Source organism: Diceros bicornis, chromosome 8, assembly GCF_020826845.1.
Source record: "Diceros bicornis minor isolate mBicDic1 chromosome 8, mDicBic1.mat.cur, whole genome shotgun sequence".
NCBI lineage: Eukaryota > Metazoa > Chordata > Mammalia > Perissodactyla > Rhinocerotidae > Diceros > Diceros bicornis.
In genome coordinates, this window is record NC_080747.1 from 32,313,194 (window position 1) to 32,335,577 (window position 22,384).

At 37.5% G+C, this 22,384-nt stretch overlaps 1 protein-coding gene across 3 annotated transcripts in view; it reads right to left on the reverse strand.

Moving 5' to 3' along the window:
• The window catches only part of RFC1 (replication factor C subunit 1), a 69,434-nt gene that overhangs the window by 4,948 nt on the left and 42,102 nt on the right, over nt 1-22,384 (reverse strand). For 2 of the 3 annotated variants that reach the window (XM_058546900.1, XM_058546898.1), the window contains 15 exons: nt 21,492-21,599; nt 18,182-18,361; nt 17,289-17,393; nt 14,701-15,100; nt 12,925-13,037; nt 11,430-11,544; nt 9,869-9,960; nt 9,522-9,659; nt 9,280-9,375; nt 9,059-9,157; nt 7,524-7,678; nt 7,280-7,397; nt 5,438-5,583; nt 2,125-2,338; nt 778-969 (listed from right to left, as the gene is read on the reverse strand). In XM_058546900.1, coding sequence (XP_058402883.1) covers nt 778-969; nt 2,125-2,338; nt 5,438-5,583; nt 7,280-7,397; nt 7,524-7,678; nt 9,059-9,157; nt 9,280-9,375; nt 9,522-9,659; nt 9,869-9,960; nt 11,430-11,544; nt 12,925-13,037; nt 14,701-15,100; nt 17,289-17,393; nt 18,182-18,361; nt 21,492-21,599 — 2,271 coding nt within the window. The remainder of the gene's footprint in view (nt 1-777; nt 970-2,124; nt 2,339-5,437; nt 5,584-7,279; nt 7,398-7,523; nt 7,679-9,058; nt 9,158-9,279; nt 9,376-9,521; nt 9,660-9,868; nt 9,961-11,429; nt 11,545-12,924; nt 13,038-14,700; nt 15,101-17,288; nt 17,394-18,181; nt 18,362-21,491; nt 21,600-22,384) is intronic. The other variant, XM_058546899.1, reaches the window with a different exon arrangement.

Consider the following 22,384-nt stretch of genomic DNA (forward strand, 5'->3'; position numbering starts at 1 on the left):
GAGGGGAAGGAGGGAGGGAGGAGGGCGAAAGGGATGACAGGTCACATGTGTATGGTGACAGATGGTCATTAGTCTTTGGGTGGTGAACATGATGTGGTCTACACAGAAATCAAAATACAATGATGTACATCTGAAATTTATATAATGTTAGAAACCAATGTTACCTCAATTAAAAAAAAGAAAATGCTTTTCTTGATTATGTTATTAAAATGTGTGTCTGTGGATAAAGCACACATCAATGGCTAAATAAATAAAAATATTACTTTTTCTAATAGAGCATATGACCATCAATATGATGGCCTATTTTCTTGCTATTTGGCTCTCCCACTATTATAAGAAGCTGACTATTTATTTATTTATTTATTTTTTTTTTTTTTTAAGATTTTATTTATTTATTTTTTCCCCCAAAGCCCCAGCAGATAGTTGTATGTCATAGCTGCACATCCCTCTAGTTGCTGTATGTGGGACGCAGCCTCCGCATGGCCGGAGAAGCGGTGCGTCGATGCACGCCCGGGATCCGAACCCGGGCCGCCAGCAGCGGAGCGCGTGCACTTAACCGCTAAGCCACCAGGCCGGCCCAAAGCTGACTATTTATAAAAAATGAAATCTACACCTTCTCCACCCTCACCTGTGATGAACAAAAAAAAAAGTATTTTAAGCTTACTCTGCTACTTGCTAAACAGGTCCTGAATAATTTCAGAAGGCAAGTTATATACAAAGATAAACTATTTTGAGGGAGTATCATAGCTTCTCCTGTCTATAGCTTAAAAATACTACCTTGATCATAGCATCAGTTTCCATAGAGTCTTGATCTTTCTCATCAGATTGAGAGTCATCTTCATTTAACTCTTCATTGTATTCAGAATCCAGTGCTGGGCCTGTGCTGTGTCTGGAGGTCTTTACTGCCTGAAGTGAATACGGAGTAAGGTGGACCTCCTTATTGTAAGCTCTTGTAAAGGCTGCTTTCACCTATAGGAAAGGAATAGAGGGATTTTTTAAAAAATCTAAGTCCCAAACGGTCCTTTTAAACTCTGTAGGCCTAAAGGCTTTGAGAGACCCTAGGAGCCCCTTGAAATTGTTTGCAAAATATTTATGTGTATACGTGTAAGTGTACGTATATGCATTTTTCTTTGGACAAGTTCCATATTTTTCATGACATTCTTAATAAAGCCCATGACTCAAAAAGATAAGAATCAATATTTTGGGAACCTTAGGCGGATTAAAAAAGTCACTTTAAGTCACCGTTTCTACCTATTCAGTGCTCTCTACAGTTATAAAAAGTGATTAGCAAAGTTAGTGAAATAATAAATCAAAAAAGGCACAAAATAAAGTACAAGTTAAAGTTGGCCTTTAATTACCACAAAATATATAAATTACCTTTACCACAATGATAGTGGTTACTTCAAAATACTAAGTAACTTGAAGAGCCTTAACTTGAAGCTTCTAAACAATTGTAGAATTACTCCTTGAATTCTAACAATGGATATCTCTTGTGAGAATTTACCCATAACCATTAAGTCAAGTCAAAATTCTAGAGAAGGCAAGCCACAAAGAATATGTCTTCTAAAATGGCACCAATACACAGGCACAAGAGTGAGGGATCAGATATTACACATTCATGTTATGTCACTTTATTTTTTTTATGCTTATTATATAAAGAAAGTAGGGGGATATATTATTACATAATAGATTGTCCAACTGGAATAAATACTGAATCCACAGGTTAGGTAGATTAAGAAAAATAAAAGTATAAAAATTCTCAGCCAGTAAACACTTCTTTCCTTTCATAATACATTACCACCACCTCACTTTTACTTCCTCAAGTTCATCTGCCCACCTTATAAGGAATATGTTTATATTTGCTCCTCAAATTTCACATCTTGCTTTTCCAATCAGCATAAAACAAAGATTAAAATGCAAATTGTAAAGTCAAATCCAGAAGTCTATTCTTAATATTGTACTCAAATAGTATCTTTGGAAAACACAGGACATAAGAAGCAAAAAGCATCAAAGAAAAAAAATTTTTTAAATTTTTAAAAAGCATCTAAAACATTTCTGAAGTACTCCTAGTGCAAACCTGGTAATTACAAAGTGGTGGAGAACCAACTGGGCTACACAATTTACCTTGGGATCCAGCTTGGAGAAGGGACTAGGTTTGCCTCCCCAGCTGCTAATTTCCATGATAGTCTCAAAGTCTTCTTTCATCAAATAATATGTGTCCATAAGAGCAACAACATCCTGTACTCCTTCTACGCCTTGTGAGGTCAAGGGCTGTACAAGTGCATCTCTTATATGTGACAGATAATCCATGTTTACAGTCCTTTTGCTAGAGTAAGTTCTTAAACCAAAACAAAAGAGATACACCAATAGTCAATGCAAACTACCACCAACTCAAGTTATAGTGTGCATATCAACAATGAGTTAATCAGATGTAGTTCAATCCACTTTTAATAATGCTCAATGGAATGCCTATTACTTAACAGCTGGTGTAGAGAAAGCCTTGCACTACACCACCAGAATAATGGATACACACCAAAGTACTCAAAGGGAATTTTCTACTTACCCAGATACGTAAATGAAAAACACAAATGTAGATTATATTTCCATCCTACTCTTAAGGCCCAGGCAACAACAGTGTTTCTATGTGCTCATACTTATTACAGCCAAAGATTACTCATTCCAAGTCCCAAATATTAAAAGCATCAGTAAAAGGCAGTGAGATTTCCTACCTCAAGTGCCATTGCCACTTCCTACATGAGTCTGTAATACCTTTTGGTCTCTGATAATAACATACAAAATTATATATGAATGCTTCCCTCACATTTCCTAATGCTGTTACCATGGAACCTTTAGTTCTAGAGCAGAGTTTTCCCCAAATCTAAGAAAACTGCAGAGAATGTTCCTACAGAATCAAAAGGTGGCCCACACTGGCACGGAGAAGGCTCAGGGAAACAGTCTCTGATCTCCTGAGAACTAGAATGTCATCATGAAATGACTTTTTCTTTCTCTCTTAAAATAGCTGAACAAAACTATTTCCAATGCCACCACTGTAAATCTTTCCAACCCAACTGCCTCAATCTTCAAACCAGACAATTATATACGTATATGTACTATAAACAAGAGACCTCAAAAGCTCTTGGTTTCAGAACCCACATTAAAATTAGAAAAGAAATGAAAAGTCCCTTTAAAAATTACCTAGGGGTCCTGCTCCTGCCTTCAAGTAACTGAATGTGTGAATCACAAGAAGCCACATAGTTCTTCTCCTGATAGAAATCTAGAACCTCGCCCCACAAGTGTTTTATTACCTAGCCAAAGAGTTCAAAAAACTCTATTTTAAATTCACCCATTTCCTCTAGATTCAGTCTTCCATAATCAAGCATACTAGTACTTGAAGACAAGTATGAGCCCATAAGCCACACTGCCCAAGAAAATCATGAAACCTTTTCCAAAATTATTCTCTTACATTTTGTTATATAACTGTTACCTTCTAGTAGAATCACAGAACATTCAATCTAGAAAAGTCTAAACGTATCATCTAACGTACCTAAATCAAGGGCTCTTAACCTCAGAAATCTATAATTCCCCTAAAATTATATTATTTGTGCATTAGTGCATTTTGGGGAGAATAAAGATCAAAGAACTTTCACATTCTCAAAGGCATCTATGATCCAAAAAAGATTAAGAACTAATAATAAAGCCACATTTCCATTTTTAAAGATAAAAGAGAAACTGCCGCCTATAGAAGTTGAGTGACTTAATCAGGGTTAAAACTAAGACGGTCTTAATTTACTTAAAAATTGTGAAACTCACTATAGATGTCCTTGACAATGTCCTGTATATGATTCATTAATAAACATTTATTGAGCAATTTTATGTAATGGGAGATGGGGACAGACATACAAAAGTACAGTCACAAAACAACATGGAAGTCCAGTGCTCAAAATCTACATGAATATAGTGGGAGCATCAAAGAGGGACATCCCTAGGACACAGTGATGCATCACCTTTAAAAAGCAGTAGGTACGGAGTAGGAAAGAGCTGAGAGGCAGGCTCTCAGCTTGAGCACTGAGAAGAGGAGTGGGGAAAAGCAGCCCTTTCCAGTTTCCAGAGTCCACCTGCATCCCTTGGCTCACAGTCCATTGTTCCATGTTCAAAGCCAGCACTGTAGCTTCTTCAAATCTCTCTCTCTGACACTGCTGCCTTCCCCTGCGTTTTTTTTTTTTAATAAAGACCCTTGCAATTACATTATGCCCACCCAGATAATTCAGGATAATCTTCCCATCTCAAGATGGGAATAAATTTGTGTTGTTTTAAGCGACTAAGTTTTAGTAATTTGTTATAGCAGCAATAGAAAACTAATATAAAGGTGGCAAAAAAAGACCTATGTTATAGGCTAGGAAAGGAGAATATAGTAGGAAGCAGAATTTTACAAGAACAGAGGAAAGGAACTATCTCAGTTCAGCTTTAACCAAAAGTCCCTCCAGGGACCAGAAAGGGAAATAAGATTGCTCAAGTTGTTCTCCACAGTTAAAAGTGAATCCCTGAGGGGCCGACCTGGTGGCACAGTGGTTAAGTTCACACGCACCACTTCAGTGGCCCAGGGTTCGTGGGTTCAGATCCCAGGCACGGACCTACGCACCGCTTATCAAGCCATGCTGTGGCTGCGTCCCATATAAAGTAGAGGAAGATGAGCACGGATGTTAGCCCAGGGCCGATCTTCCTCAGCAAAAAGAGGAGGACTGGCAACAGATGTTAGCTCAGGGCTAATCTTTCTCATCAAAAAAAAAAAAAAAAATGAATCCCTGAAGTTCACTTAATATTTGTGTGCATGCACATTTTCTAAGTTTCTAAACAAAATTGTACCAAATAACGAGAATCTTTAAACTTCTCCACTTCTCCAAGCACATTGGTTTTCAATCATCTGAATGTCTACCTCCTGTTATATGCTAAACTATATCCTCTATTCCAAATGAGTAGGTCAGTTTACTACCACAACAGGTAAAAACTAGTTTATTTACTTAAATAGTTCTCCTTTTCCTGTTAAATTATTTAGAAGCCGAGACATTACTAGTATGCCTACTAGTAATAGGCATAGTCACAATAACAATGAATAATTTATTTATATCAGATTTATATAGTTTTAAAACTACATATCAGATTTATATAGTTTTAAAATTTATGTTAAAGTTGTGGCACATTTACTATCTGGCTTTATTCTCCAAAGTATCCTTTTAAGTGATAAAACAAGTGTCATACTGATTACAGATAATAAAACTCAGGCCCACAAAATATAAGGAACTTATCCAGGATCATTTATCTAGTTAGCAACAAAATCAAAACTAAAACGCAAATCTTGACTTGTGTTGTTTAGGGCAGCGAAAACAGGATAAAGGCTAACACACTGATAAAATGCTAGACATGGAGTAATACCGCTTACCTGAGACTCATATGCAATGCTAGGTCTTGAACAGTACGATCATGTTTGCCCATAGATGAGTACTTCCCCAACCAGCTTGGGAAGGTGGGAAACTGGGTCATGTACCCCCTCATTAATTCTCCAGGAAGAACACTGGCATAAATGGCCTGAAAAAATCAAATGCAGTCCACAATTTACATTTGGTACAAAGTTGCTTCCTTAGCAGCTACTGGCTTTCAAGCAGTCTCTGGAAAATGAAGCAACATTGTCCCAGGTACCTAATTGCAGGATAGTCAGGCCCTTTCCCTCTGTTTCTGATCTGCTGATAGGGGAAACTTCTCCCAGAGAAAACTGACTGCAGAAAACACCTTGGTCCAAAACATGTTATAGCCCTCAGAGATCATCTCACCAACTCGACCTCCCTAACCAACTATCTCAACATACCAGTTCCTTCAAGATGCCAATGTCACAGAAAAGACTCGAACAGGAATATGATTGTCTTTAACATAAGCTACTGATAGCACAGGTAGATCAAAACATGGAAAATCTAATAATTAGAGAATCAAGTAAACTAGCACTTAAGAAAAGTTTTTAAAAAAAGAATCCTTGAATATCTTCTATATCTCACGGTTTTACTTTTTTAAAGGTTGGAATTATACACAAATTTTGTATCCTGCTTTATTCTAATAACATTCTCTCATAAGTATTTTTTCATATTAGATAATCTTTACAAATAATTTTAAAGACTGCATAATGTTCCATCAAGAGGATATACCATAATTAATCATTCTCCTTTTGCTGGACATGGAGACTTTCTCCAATTTTTTGCTATCAGAACTAAAGCTTTAGGGAATATTTTTGCACATTAATAAGTTTTTCCTGTGTTTAAAATTATTTCTTTAGGATAAATTCTCAAAGGTACAATTATTAGGTAAAAAAAAAAAAAAGAACACTTTTAAAACATAAGAGAAAGAATTCTTTATATTCAGATTGAGTCTTTGTTTTTTGTTGTCAAACAATGTGTATGTAGAATTAAGAGAAGAGTAGGCCTTCCAGAAGTCCTTTGCTTATTAATCAGGCCAATAATACTGTATAAATATGCACAACTTAAGAACAAATAACACTCTTAATTTTGAAAGTCTGAAAAACTCTATTTTGAGTAAAAGATATCAACCTAAGTAAAGCACCCAGTATAAAGCTGCCTCTTTAGCAAGGAAGAAGAAAATCAGAATTCATGTATCAAAAAAGTAGCTGCTGGGCCGGCCCCATGGCTTAGCGGTTAAGTGCGTGCGCTCCGCTGCTGGCACCCCGGGTTCAATCCCGGACACGCACTGACACACCGCTTCTCCGGCCATGCTGAGGCCGTGTCCCACATACAGCAACTAGAAGGATGTGCAGCTATGACATACAACTATCTACTGGGGCTTTGGGGGAAAAAATAAATAAATAAAATTAAAACAAAAAAAAAAAAGTAGCTGCTAACCTGCCCTGGCTGCATTTCTTCAAGGAGGAGCTACTTAGTTACCATCTGGGAGAACCAAGAATAACACAAAAGAAATGGATTCTTAAGGTAAAACAGAGCAAATGAAACTTTTGACTCACATCTTAGTTATGACCAAAATGTAACATTCCTATTTCCATATGTCCATTTATATAAAAACAATGTGAAACATTGAAAAATTAAGGCTAGATTAAGAAATAGACAACAGTGACCACAGAGTATTGTAATCTATAACAGATTGTATTTTTGCCACAAGAGCCATAATGTTTATCTGGCATTTCAAATAATTACAGGAGCTATAAGCTATTTTGTTCTCTTTAACTAAAGCCAAGTCCACACTTTAAGGAGAACCCTATGCTTACCTGTGTGGGCAGAAGACTCCAGTTTTGCTTACTCCGAATCTGACGGTCCACTAGGTCACCATCACATATGCTATCTGCTGCTCTGCTTAAAAGCATCAAGTGCTTTTTCGTGTCCCCACTGCAGGAATAAACCAGTCTGGATTACACCACTGTCCACACATCACACCCCTCCCTCTCAGGTATCTGGCCTTCACAGTGCTGAGAAGGTACTAATTCTAACCCCTCACTAGCTCTGAACACTCACCCTGCAGCTACAGGCTTCACGTGTATGTAGTTCTCCTGGACAAAGAGGGGTGCTATTGAATAATCATGAAAAAAGAGATCTGATTTGTCCACAAGTGACATATGAGCAGTCTCCTCTCCAGCTGCAAACACCTTCCGGACAACATCAAACGGGCCCTTAAAAGAGAGAGGGACAGACCTAGTAGAATGGCCAAGATCCAAAAGACTAACAACATCAAATGCTGACAAAGATGTGGAGCAACAGGAACTCTCATTTCATTGCTGGTAGGAACGCAAAATGGTACAGTCACTTTGGAAGACAGATTGGTAGTTTCTTACAAAACTAAATATACTCTTACCATACCAGTAATTCAGCAATTGTGCTCCTTGGTATTTACCCAAATGAACTGAAAACTTATATTCACACAAAAAACCTGTACATAGATATTTATAGCAGCTTTATTCATAATTGCCAAAACTTGGAAGCAATCAAGATGTCCTTCAATAGGTGAACAGATAAACTGTGGTACATCCAGACACTGGAATATTATTCAGCACTCATTTCAGCACTAAAAAGAAATTGAGCTATCAAGCCATGGAAAGATACAGAAAAACCTTGAATGCATATTATTAAGTGAAAGAAGCCAATCTGAAAAGGCTACATACTGTATGATTCCAACTACATGACATTCTGAAAAAAGAGACAGTAAGATTAGTGAGTGCCAAGGGTTGGGGGAAGGAAGGGATGAACAGGTGAAGCACAGAGGTTGTTTAGGGCAGCGAAAATACTCTGTATGATACTACAATGATGGATACGTGTCATTATACATTTGTCAAAACCCATAGAATGTACAACACCAAACGCGAACCCTAATGTAAACTATGGACTTTGGGTAATAATGATGTGTCAATGTAGGTTCATCAGTTGTAACAAAGGTACCACTCTGGTGGGAGATGTTAATACTGGGGGAGGTTGTATAAGTCTGGGGACAGGGAATATATGGGAAATCTCTGTACCGTCTGCTCAATTTTACTGTGAACCTAAAACTGCTCTAAAAAAGTTTATTAATTAAAGAAAAAAAGATGGAGGAAGGGGGGAAAAACACTGTTTAATCATTGCTCTAACTATAATAATAAATTCTGACTAGTGACTAGGTGAAAAAAACACAAAGATAATTGATACAGACCTCTAGTTTCAGAAAGGTTATTAAACTCTAAACCATTTGAAACAGATTAATCTGAACAGTTCCAAAACCACTCAAAACACGAAATCTATAAGTAAGGGACTCTGGAAAGGCCATTTTATAACTATTGAAGCATAAGTATAATTTAAAACTTTCCTTTCTCAAAATTTACAATACACATTGACAGATCTTGAGGAAAAATCATTTGAATTACAAACACTTTTAACAGCTGTCTATACCTCTTATTATAAATATTCATAGGTTCTAGAGGTGTGTCAAGGAATTATAATAACTATTTCTATTAAGTTAATACCAAGAGAACAAGAAGTGCTTTAGGTTGAGAAAGTAACTAGGAAATGTAAATTTATTTTACCAGTTTGATATCCTTTTTGGCTCTATGAGAATCAGCCTTGGCTTGGTCATAGGTTAATGCCTTACTTCGTGCACACCACATACTCAGATTGTGTAAAACCTAAAAGAATCACAAATAAGACACTGTCAAGATGGGAAAATACTGCCACTCCCCCTTTCAAAAAGGTTGAAGACATTAATTCAAAAGAATCATCAAATATATATAATATATATTTAACTTACCTGTCTGATATCTTGATTGGCTCCCAAAATTATTTCATTCATAGCTGGAGGGGGGATCTTTAAACCCTCTTTAAATGCAATAGACATCATAGCCCCCTGAAATTGACAAACGGGAATCTTCAATGACTTTTTTTTTAACTCTTATAATCAGATATTTTAAAAATATTTATCAGATACTTTTAAAAACTGACTCAAAAAGAAATAGGATAGCATGAGGGAGAAAAAAATTCCAATCATCATACCTTAATTTGTTCAACCCGAGGTCTTTGAAAACGAAGATCAAAGCAATAATGAATCAAAGAGCGAATCTTGGGATGATTTCTATCATTGCACATACAAATGATGGGAATTTTTGTATGTTTTATCAGGCCAATTAATTCCTGAAAGGCAAATTTGCAACATAAAAATAATTATTTAAAAAAACAACAAAATACCACACAATGTATGTATTTTAGGTTTTAAAAACTTCCTCAGCAATGTGCCTTAATTGCTGTAAATAGCAAAGCATGATAATCAGTTCTTTAAATATAAAAAAAAGACTAAACTAAAAATCAGCAGTAAAACTGCAAAAATACAGTGCTTTCATTACCTGAATTCCTCCCCTGTCCTCATTGCCTGCCATGCCATCTACTTCATCCATGAGGAGAGCATGTTTTGTGCTTACTGAATGGGCTGCTCCACCTGATCCATGTTGAGAGCAATGGGATGGGACAAAAACAAAATAACAATTGTTCAAACACTTGTTTGAACAATTTTTTATAAAAAAATATGTAACACACTTTAGACTGATAATATAGGACCATGGTACAAAATTCAAAAGGCACAAGAGGATGCAGTGAAAAGAAATTCTCCCTCCCACCTTTGCCCCCTAGGGAACCCAGTTTCCGTCTCTGGAGGCAAACAATGTGAACAATCTCACATATATCTTTTAAGAGATATTCTATACATATTAAAACGTATACATAAAAATATACACCTTAGTTTTATCATTTAATATATTTGGTGATTTGTTCCTTATCTGCAGATACAGAACACCTTTTTTTTTTTTTGCTTGAGTAAGATTAGCCCTGAGCTAACATCTGTGCCAATCTTTACCTACTAGTAGGTCGGCGCCCGGGATCTGAACCCGCGAACCCAGGCCGCCAAAGCAGAGCATGCGGAACTTTAACCACTTGGCCATGGTGCCAGGCCCAGAACACCTCATTTTTCAAGGCTATTTAATATTCCATTTTACACATATATCATAATTAACCACTGTCTATTGATAAAAGACGAAGATGCTTCCAATATTTTGCTATTATAAATCATACTAAATGAATATCCTTATATATATGTCATTTAGCATATACACAAGCATAACAGTTGCTAAATTCCAGGAATTAGAATCTCTGGGTTAAAGGGTATGTGTAATTTAACTTTGGGAAATACTGCCAGATTGCTCTCCAGAGTTCTACCAATTTACACTCCCACCAGCCATGATGGTTGACATTTCCTGAGCAAATTCTTTTTAACAATTATTTTCTACTGCTGAAAGTACCAAGAATTCAGGTGACCATGCTAAACATGCACTATTTAGTCTGTAATGTGGGCATCTTATTTCCCCATAAACTCTGGCCATGCCAGACCACTGGCTACAACCTGAAACACAGTGGCACTTGCACACTGCGTCTTTTCTCCTCCTTCACTACCTTTGCCTGAAATAACTCTTCCACCCACAAATAACCCTTTCTCATTCTTCAAGCCCTTTGAAAAAAGTCACCGTTTTACTGGTAGCTTTCCCAGTGCCCCAAATGGAATCACTTCTTCATCTACAGGCCTCTATCACCTCAGTCATCACACTGTATTAAAGTTATTTACCTTCTTTCCCTTTTCACAGGATTCACCTGTGAATCCTCTAAAATCGTATGCAAAACGTGTAAATATGTGCACATATACATTTTTATCACATTCTCAGAAACCTCTAAGACCTAAAAAAAGGTAACTATTATCCTATGAGTTACATCAGGAGCTTTTCTTATTCTCTCAGCAGCCCCAGGATTTAGCAGGGTGCCTAGAACACAGTAGTGTTCAGTAACCACTATGTTACTGAACACTGAAATGAACATGTTTTTCTTACATAACCAAAGAAAACAGTTCAAAAACCCGCATACTTGAATAAAAGCCTTTGATGCTGGTATTATTCAGTGATTCAGCAACAATCTCCTTCAAACTGTTCTTACTTCGAGTGTCACTTGCATTCAGTTCCACGTAGCTATATCCCAATTCCTAATCAAAATATTGGAAACCATTACTATCACAATGCAAATTATTAACTCCCCCCCAAAAAACAGGACAATTAAGGAAGAAAGAGGGTAGAAAAATCACATAAGGAACCATGGGTAAAAAGATCAAGTAAGACACTAATAGACAATGAGAATAACTATAATATGCCTCACAATATTAAGAGATTTTTAAAATATCATATACATAAATACAACACACACGTAAACACATACAAATTTGGTCTTAAAACCTCAGTTGATAAATCACTAATCTGGAAGAATATATTTGAATAAGCAATTTTAAAGTTTGCTTCAAAAAAAAAGTTTCCTTCTTAAAGTCCTAAAAAGAATTAAATATAACCAACCCAAGATTTTAATATCAGATATAGAATTAATCTATTATAAGATACTAAAGTAGTTCTTGACTCTTCAAGATAGGTCAAACTATCCCAATATACAATCTTCCTCTCAAATCGTGAAAAATCAAGTTATTCTGATTCATTTCCCAAAACTGATCATTATATTGACAAGGCATTTTAAAATGCCTTAATTCAATTCCCAAAAAAGTAATGAGAGTAATAAAGGAAGAAAAGAGTCATGTTCACAAGTGTAGGGACTAGAAAAAAATATATATTTCTCCGGGGATTTTTAATGTTTATGAATAGAGTAGGAAATATATAGTTCTTAAACCTGCTAAAAATTTATGCTCTGGTCCATACAACGAAGGACAAAGGAAACCACCAGCTTACAAGACAGGGTTGGAAAATCCAGCAATAAATTTAAAATAAGTTTAAAATCCCTCATTTTCTCATTCTGACACCATTTCATGTTATCATTTCATACCATTTTGATATACACAAACTCTGGTTTGCTCTAGAGCCTTGTCCTCTCATTGTCTAGAGATACAGCAGCTGTAGAGACTACAAGAGCAAAGGCAGGATCCCACAGTGGTGAAGAGCGGGACTACGTGGGTTCACCCTGTGCCACTACTCTCCTCTCTAAGCCTGTTTAATTTCTCACATGAGATAACAGTACATATATTCAGTACACAGAATTCTTACAAGGGTATATAAGATATTTGTATCTATAAGTCTATAAGATATATTTATATTATCTATAAAATAACGCACCCAAGGGTTTATTTAGCACATCGCCTGGTACACAGGTAAATATTACCTACAATTATAATTACCAATATTAAAAAAAAGGATGATAATGACAAATATCGCAAAAGCTAAAGGAAATTCTAGAGGTTTGATTTCAGAAAAGTATATGCACAACACTTAAAATATATACACAATATACATACACAAACACGTGTATATCTCCTATGCATGCCCACTCCTAAGTTACCTTTCCAACTGCACTACAACAGAATACCCACCTGACAAACCAGAGAAGCTGTCGTTGTTTTGCCAACACCTGGAGGGCCTGAGAGCAATGCTGCTTTAAAACTAGAGCCATCATCTTTGCCGGCAAATTTACCAAGCTTTGCTGCTAGGAAAAAAGAAGTTCCAGAGTGTTAACCTATACTACCTAATAGAAATTCAGGAATAATTGTGCATAAACAACTTTGAGAGCGGTCCTCCAGTTTAGCTCTAAATTTGCAGAATATTTTCTATAAAGCATAGTTTCCAGAGCACTAAGTAAAATTCTACTCCCTATCTCACCTCCTTCCAAAATAAAAAAGTGAAACTCATTAACTTTAAAACTGATTTGAAACAATAATTTTATGAGTTTCCTTTCCTACAAAAGAACAGGTCATGGAGCAGACTACCTAGGCTCCAATCCTAACTCCAGCTATCCTAACTCCACTGCTCACCAGCTGGGAGCACTTTAGAAGTGACTTAACCTTTCTGGTCTTTTCCTCCTTTGTAAAATGAGGGTAACAACAGTAATGTGCCTGGTTGGGATGTTGTGAAGAGGAACGTGCTGGAAGGAAGAATGTGAGGAAGAGCCTGGCATGCCTCAATAAATGTTAACAAGCATAATCAGTTATATGATCTCAAAAAGAAAGAATGATTGAAGATGCTGCATCTGCAACTATCTTACACAGCTCAACGCTAGAGCATTCTTCCTCCCCTCATCGCATGGGGCCTGGCACAGAAAGGGTGCTCAGTACATACACAATGACGACTGACAGAGAGATGGTCAAACCTACTGCAGGCATGGAAAAAGGAACGATAGTTCACCTGAAGCCTTAAAAAGTCTTCTCCAGGCACACAAAGCACTCATCCCCTCTTTTAAAGTAGATTTTATATGGTTTTGGAAAGAGAAAAGGAGTCAACTTAAATTTAACCCTGTATCACTACAATTTTCTAACTGTTATAAATAAAATAAACTGGCATCGTCAGCCAGTGTGTAGCAACCACCTAGACATTAATAACCCAGTCATCACTTAGGGAATTCACTGTGTTGCTCACGAGATTTTGCCTTCTTATTTCTTACATGATATTCCCCAGGGCTGCAGTTGAAGCTCAAGAAAACAATGCCAACGTCTGCGATCTGAAACCTTGGTTCCAATAATACTTTGGACATTAAATATACATTGTGGCTGCTCATTTTCCATGACAAATACATGGTGAACAAGCACAGAAACTGGAGAAGCTCAGGCCTATCAGGCCTACCAAAAGCAAACAGGCTCCAGGGAGTTTTAGGCTGCCTACTCTGTAAGCAGCCTCAGCTTTTCACTTGTCCCTTTCCCCCAAGTCTCCCTGGCACTCTCAGCAGTCTTGCTCTCATATGTCTTCAGACCTTGATGCATGTATTCTCACCTCCCCTGCTTCACCCAAGTAACTCCTCCTTAGTTTCCAAGTCTCAGCTTAGATATCCTATCCTCCAGGGATGGGAGCACACATCCCCATCTCTGACCACACAGTCCCATCCCCACAGCACCCTATACTTACCCCTATAACAGTACTTAGCACAATACATTTTAATTGCTGGTTCATATATGTCTCCCCCACTGACTGTGAGCAAATTGAGGGGAACTGTGTTTTGTTCACAACAGCACCTCTGGGGTCTAGTACAGCACTTGGGCTCAGAGCAGGTTCTCAAATGCTCGCTGAGAGATGAGTGAACCAACTATTGACTTCCTCACAGATGTGCAACTGAGCATGGTGACAGACACACACAAAAATGAATGAAGCTATAAAATCACCATGTTTCTTATCTTCAGATGGACTCTTGTGCCAGTTTTGGAGCCAGCGTAGGAGTTTGTTGGCACAGCTCTGGTCACCTTGCTGTCCAATTATGGTCTTGAGTGAGGTTGGCTTATATTTATCCACCCAGAGCAAATTTTCCACTTTGTTTTCACTGCTGTCATAAGCCAAATTCCCAGCCTGGCTGTCACCATTCGTCTCCTCAGCTGCCTGCTCCTTGAAGTCCAGGCCTCTCCGAAACACACTTGTTTCCTTTTTTGTTGACTTTATAGAGCTGTCCCTCTTGGGAGTCAGTTTGCTCTTTCTGCATTCTGATTCCTTCTTAGTTGGACTAATTTTTCTTTTTCCTTGGTCATTTTTTTGGGGTGTTCTCTCCAATTTGGACTTTTCTTTCTTCATCTTAAAAATTAGAACAGTGAGGAAAAAAAAATGTGATGAGATATACAGAATCTCTGTACTGCTAAATGTACTCTAGAGGGCAATCCGAGATACCCTGGTGAGCTACGCAAGCTGGCTTTGTCTTTTCATAATGGACCTAGCTGTTTGTGGAAAGCATCACCTTCCAAACTTTATAAAAATTAACAACACGCACACTGGAAAGCACCCAAACGCAATTTTTAAAAGTGAGAGCATATTTGTTTTTTAAAAATAAGTAATTCGATATCAGTTTGGAAAAACAGGGTGAAAGATTAAGAGATTTTTGTTCCAGTTTTCTAACTAGTTAAAAGTTAATGCCTCCACAAAAACTCGTACACAAATGTTCACAGCAGCATTATATATATATACACACACATATATATATTATTATGATTTTATATTACAGCCAAAAAATGGAAACAACCCAAATGTCCATCAACTTATGAATGGATAAACACAATATGGTGTATGGACACAATGGAGTATTAATCACCAATAAAAAGGAGTGCAGAACTGATACAAGCTTCAACTTAGGTGAACCTTGAAAATACTATGCCAAGTGAAAGAAGCCAGACACAAAAGGCCACATATTGCATGACTGCTTCAAATGAAATGCCCAGAATAGGCAAATCCACAGACACAGAAAGCAGAGTAGCGGCTGCCAGGGGGTGGGTATGAGGAGTGACTGCTAATAGGTACAGGGTTTACTTTAGGGAGCAGTGAAAATGTTCTGGAATTAGATAGTGGTGATGGTTGCACAATCTTGTGAATATACTAAAAACCACTGACTTACTTTAAAATTTTGTGAATATTGTGGTGTGTGAATAATATCTCAATAAAAAAAATTAGTGCCTCTTACTAGTGAGTGTATGCTAAAATTAGTGGGTGAATGTTTGAGGAGAAATAGGATATCTTACACTATCTCCCCAAGATACACTATCTCCCCAAGATATTTATCAATTACAAAAGGAAAAATAGTCACTTTACTAGTAGAGAAACCCAGCAGACATCATCTTAACCAAATAAGCAAGGTTAACATCACCAGTAATAAGACATATCGACATCATGTACACCTGTTATGATGTGCTAAGAAGGATATACTATCATTTCTGTGGTATTCTTGCCAAAAACCCATAGCCTCAATCTAATCATAAGAAAACAAACGTGAACTGAGAGACATTCTACAAAACAATTGACCAGTACTCATCAAAAGGGTCAAGGTCATAAAAGACAAGGAAAGAATGAGGAACTGTCATAGAATGGAGGAGACTAAGACACAACAACTAAATGCAAGATCCTAGTGTGGGATCCTAGAACAGAAAAAGGACAATAAGGGGAAAATGTGAAGTTTGAATAATATGCGCAGTTTAGTTAACAGTATGGCATCAATGTTAATTTCCTGGTTTTGATAACTATACTCTGGTTATGTAAGTTGTTACACTGGGGGACACTGAGTGAAGGGCCAATCCAAATCATTCCCCAAGATTTTTCTATTATTCCAGAATAAATGCGAAACCATCTCACCACTTGGGTGACAGAGCTGGGGACACTAAACTTGGGCTGCTGGCACCCCTGTGTCCTGCACAGGGAAAAGATCTGTATATAGTGGGAATGAAGGAGGCTAACACCAGGAGAAGCAGAGAGACAGAAACTGAAAGGTCCTTAAAGCACTGTAGTCTCTAGATCTAGTGGGTCCTACACCAGATGCACCCTGCCCACCGTTTAGTATGTGAGCCAACATTTTTTTGCTACAACTAAAATGGGCTAGGTTTCTGTCACAACTGAAAAAGCCCTAACATAATTCTAATTGAAAATGAGTTTATCATGCTGATACCTATCACATATCCTTTAAAGAATTCTTAAGCAATAACCTTTGTACAAAGTCATTACAAGAAGACGAAAAATATGGAAAGTTTAATAAATATACACACTAAGTGCAATACACTGTCCTCTCTCTCTCTCCCCATATTCCCTGGCGAGGAAATACACCAAAGACGACACGCTGAAGCAGAGTCTACCTCCTCAAAAGAAAATAAAGTAAGTTCATTTGTGGTAGAAGGGAAAGTTAATCTTTTAGCCAACAGGCCTGGACTCACCCAAGAAATGTCTCTATGAAACAGGAAAGCTGCTATACGCCAACTTAAAAAAATCAAGTTCATTTTATACAAACCTCAGCTTCAACTGCTATTTCATACTTGGACTTCTTGCCTGGCATAGTTCGAATTAAATTCAATAGGCCATCTTCATCAATGATTTTTGTTCCTAAGGCTGCTGCCTATTGATTAAAAATGCAAATCATTAAAACCACATCCTAACCATTACTGTCTATAAAAAATATGATTCCAGGGCCTGTAAGTAGGTGAAAAACCACATTTGTAAATTAAATAACACTGGAATATTTTTAAAAACCATATTCATGAAAAAGCACCATTAAAAAGAAAGAAAATGAGGGTCCGGACTAGTGGCGTAGCGGTTAAGCGCACGTGCTCTACTGTGGCTGCCCAGGGTTCACAGGATCAGATCCCCGGCACGAAACGACGCACCGCTTGTGAAGCCAAGCTGTGGCGGCATCCCATATAAAGTAGAAGAAGATAGGCACAGATGTTAGGCCAGGGCCAATCTTCCTCAGCAAAAAACAGGAGGATTGGCATCAGATGTTAGCTCAGGGCTAGTCTTCCTCACAAAAAAAAAAAAAAGAGAGAGAGGAAAAAAAGTGCTTCCAATAAAAACACTTAAAATGGAGTCTGCAGTGGCATATATAGGAATACTTAGAACTAGAAGAAAAAGAAAACTGCATTTGCTTCTATCTTCAAAAAAAGATTTAAACTAGAATACTAAGAAAGTCAAGTAAACAGGAACTGTGGCTTCAACTGAAAAATCAAAATGCTAGGGTCAAAGCCAACACCACTTCCGTGGAACAGAAAAAAAAGTAGGGAAGAAATGACTTTTCCTTTTTTTTCTTCACTTAACTCGGTGTAAAGGGCATTACTACAAATGGTCACATCAAGAGCCTGCCAAGGCAAGCAGGCTATTTCACTGTGTGGAGAACACAGCCACACCCACCTTATCACTCTTGGACTGTCCACTATCACGACCCATGACAAGGTAGTTTGTTTTCTTGCTGACGTTTCCTGTTACTTTTCCCCCATAACGCTCAATTAGAGACTTGGCCTCATCTCGTTCAATGGACTCCAGCACTCCTGTGATTACAAATATAAGGCCTTCCAAGCAATTTTCAGCTCCCTAAAAACCAAAATGTTCAAGCAGAGATGAAATTACATGGTAGCTTCCCAAAGAAATATCTGGCATCAAAACTGCAGGAAGATGATTTTTCTCATTTGACATCATAAATAATCTCAGCATGAAAAATGTGCAGAAAATTTATAGCAAATAAGCAGAACCTGAAATTAAATTCTGAGAAATTCTTATGTACGCTAACATTTAATAAACCTATAAAACCAACAATGAAAAATATATATCCAATACGGTTAGCAAAGCTTATTAAAATTATCCATTCATACTATTCTCATTGTTTTTTTAATATTTAAACTACTAGTTAACTTGTACAACTTTTAATAAACAACCAGATGCAATCCACCTACAGAATTTCTTGCTATTGTTAAAAAAGGAAAGTTTTAACTCTGAAAAAGCTAAATAAGTTTGAGCTCCTGCCCTGCAAGTAACTTAAAAGTAGAATCATATTATCTCTTGATTGGAAAGATAACTTGATAATACAAAAGACACTGGCCAAAGAGAGCTGGATGGAGGAGACATTTAATCTTAACTGGAACTGTGTATAGCTATAGATATTTTTTATTTTTGCAGTGGTTCAATAAAATGATACAATCAAGCAAAACGAAAATCATGTAAATCATTCCAAGTTACTTACAACTCTTTGAATAGAGAATAGAGACCAACACAGACTTAAAACAGGCTTGAAAAGAAGCAGCTAAATAAAATTCAAAGTCTGCCCCAATACAAGTTCAGTCCTTCACCATCCAGCTGAAGAATCTTTCTTGGAAAAAAATATATATAGCTATGAATCTGTCTGGAGAGAACAGGTTTGACTAACATCATCTCAAGGTCCCTTCAAGCCCTAAGATTCTAGGATTGAAATGATCTTGTGAACACCAAAATACTTAAATTCTTCTCAACAAATTCAAAATATCCCAGGAAAACTCTACGTGCAAGCCTCTATTCCACACCCCATCACCTAATATTTCCTGAATTATCACCCATTGTGGCTCTGAGTATCTTTTTATTTATCCAATCTCAGCAATTCTAGCCTCCCTACCAAACTCTTCCACTCTAGAACTCTTACTGCAGGACCAGCAAACTACCCAATATCCTCAGCCTCTTCTCCAATATTCCCCCCTTGCCCTTGCCTTCACTGAAACCTGGCTATCCTCTAAGGACACCACTTTGCCTGGTCCTCCCAAGCAGAGGCTTGTTAGTCTTTCATACACCATGTACAGGAGGCAAGACTGGTGTCTTCCTCTAGCCTCCTATACAACCCACCAGCCCCTTAAGGCTCATCCCCTCCCCCTCTTTATAAGGGGACTAATCTCCATTTGTGGTCTGAATTCCCTCCCCTTCTACCTTCTCAGGAATCTCATACATTTGATTATCCTTCTCTTTCTGATATATCTTCAATCTCTCCCTTTCTTGTAGATCAATCCCATCAGCAAAAAGCATGCCCTAAGCGTCTCTTACCTTACAAATACTCATATTTTCCCCCTAAATCCCACCTTTCATTTGTAGCTAGAAGTCTTCACTCTCCTCTCCCCTTCACAAACTTATCAAAAATATTATCTACTTATGCTGCCTCCATTTTATCTCCTCTCACTCACTCTTCAACCCATTTCTATCAGGCTCTACCTCCACCATCCTATTGAAACTGCTCCTGCTAAGGTCACTAAGGACCATTCATGTAACTAAATGCAATCGACAATTTTCAGTCTCCTCTTACTCAACCATTTTTTAAATATCTCTCTTCCCTTTGCTTCTGTGACACTACCCTTATCAGTCTTCTCTCCTACATTTGTGGCAGCTTCTTCTCAGTCTCCTTTTGGATTTCATCCTCCTCTACTTCATAAAACAGCAAGGCCCTCTTTTCTTCTCATTCTGTACTAGTTTGCCAGATGATATCAATCCCTTCAAACATTATTTACATGCCAATAATGCCCAAGTTTTTACATCCCCTCTTGACTTCTTTTCTGAGCTCCAGTCCTGCATATCTACTTGTCTACTCAACACCTCCATGTGGATTCTCACATACATCTAAAGCACAGTATGGCCAACAATGAACTCACTATTGTCTCACAAACCTCCTCTGCCTCCAACAGCATCAGTATCCACCCAGTTGCTCACGCCCACAGCCAAGAAATCATCCCTGATGCTCAATCTTTTTCACTTCTCACTTCCAATTAGCATCAAGTCCTATAGATTTCACCTTTTCCATTGAAACTACTTCACTTTTCAGCACTTCCAGTGCTACTAGCCTAGACAAGTCTCTATTATTTTTCACCACCTCTCCTAACTGAGCTCCCTATATCTATTCCTACCCCCTCCATTGCACTCTACATACTGAGCAGCCAGGGTGCTCTTTTAGAAATGCAAATCCAGTCATGTTATTCCCCCACTTATGACTCCTTCTCTTAGACAAAAGTCTTAAACGTTAGGCCCTGCAAGACGTGGCCCTATTTACCTCTTCAGTCACTCCCATCCCTTGGTCACTATGCTCTAACTACATTGTTTCGCTTTTAGCTCATCAAACATATGCAAGATCCTTCACCCCTCTGCCCAGATCACCATGCTATCACAACTCCTTCACACCTGGTAAATCCCTTTCATTCTTCAAGTCTCCATTTAAATGTCACTTATTCCACACACCATACCCAGGGGCAGGTAGCTCTGTTACACTCTCTAAGAACATCCTGGATTTTCCTTTATGGCATATATCACAATTATAATTAAACAATAATTTACTTAAGGTCTCTTTCCTGGGTTAGACCATAAGTACCATGAAGGCAAAGAGCGTTAGTCTTGTGACTGCTGTATTCCTCAAAGCCCCGCCCTACTAGGGCTACTTGTTACTTAAAGAAAAATCTTTCTAAGTATCAAGCAGTGATTCATAATATGAATAAACATTCCTAATTCATAAAGATGGCGACTGAGGCTTTTAAAATCTTTCTAAGTATCAAGCAGTGATTCATAATATGAATAAACATTCCTAATTCATAAAGATGGTGACTGAGGCTTTTCTGGTAATTTTTAATTACTAATTCTCTGTTGCTGTAAACACAGTGAATACATACATAGACCCACAGGCCAGAGGCCCTGGCAGAATGGCATGTCCTCCCAGCACTCTTACCTTTGGTATTTCTTTGGAGCCCAGAGCTTTGGGACCTTCTCGATTTAAGTAACTTCGATAAGCTTGATAATTAGTGCGTCTCTTTTCAGAATCTTCAGGACTTATAGACTTTGGGAAAAATGAAAGGAAATTGAACAAAGTCATGCAAAATTCATGTAAAATTCAAAACACATATCGATAAATAAACATTAAGTCATTTCTGTGTTTGGTCCTGAAATTAACATTTTTAGCTACACAGGTATTCCCCAATTTACACATGCTGGCTTATAAGCACCCCTGCATCACCCCTTCTAAAACCTTTCCATTCTCTCTAAAGGCACATACCTTAGAGCACATTAGGTACATAAGCCAAGGTGCCAGCCCCAAGCAAAGAAACAAAAAGTGTATATTTTATTTCAAAAATTTATGTGAATTTTAAATTCTATTCCACAATATATCCATGTGTATTTTAATGGAAAAATAAATTTTTCCCCAAGTAAACTTGATCACACAAGATAACAGCCTATGTTTATCCTATGGCCTTGCATACACCCCTAAAACAACCCCAATGGCCCTATATCCCTGGGGATATGAGCACTACAGTCTGAGAATTATGGCTTCATATAAACAGCTGGCTGAAAGAAGGAGGAAGCTTTACTCCAAAAAGCAGACACATTCTATATTCCACCACTATCCCTTCTGGGTTTAATCTCTCTATTCTATTTCTCTAACAGATCTTACTATGGGTATATCTCAGAAAATCCTGGGGAAATTTTTCAAACTATATCCCTATACCTACTCCAAGTTTCTGATTCAGAGATATGGGGTATGGCTGGGGCATATGTATTTGGGGGAAAAACATCCTAGATAATTCTAATTTAAGAACCACTACAAGATGGTCTCTGTTCTTTTTT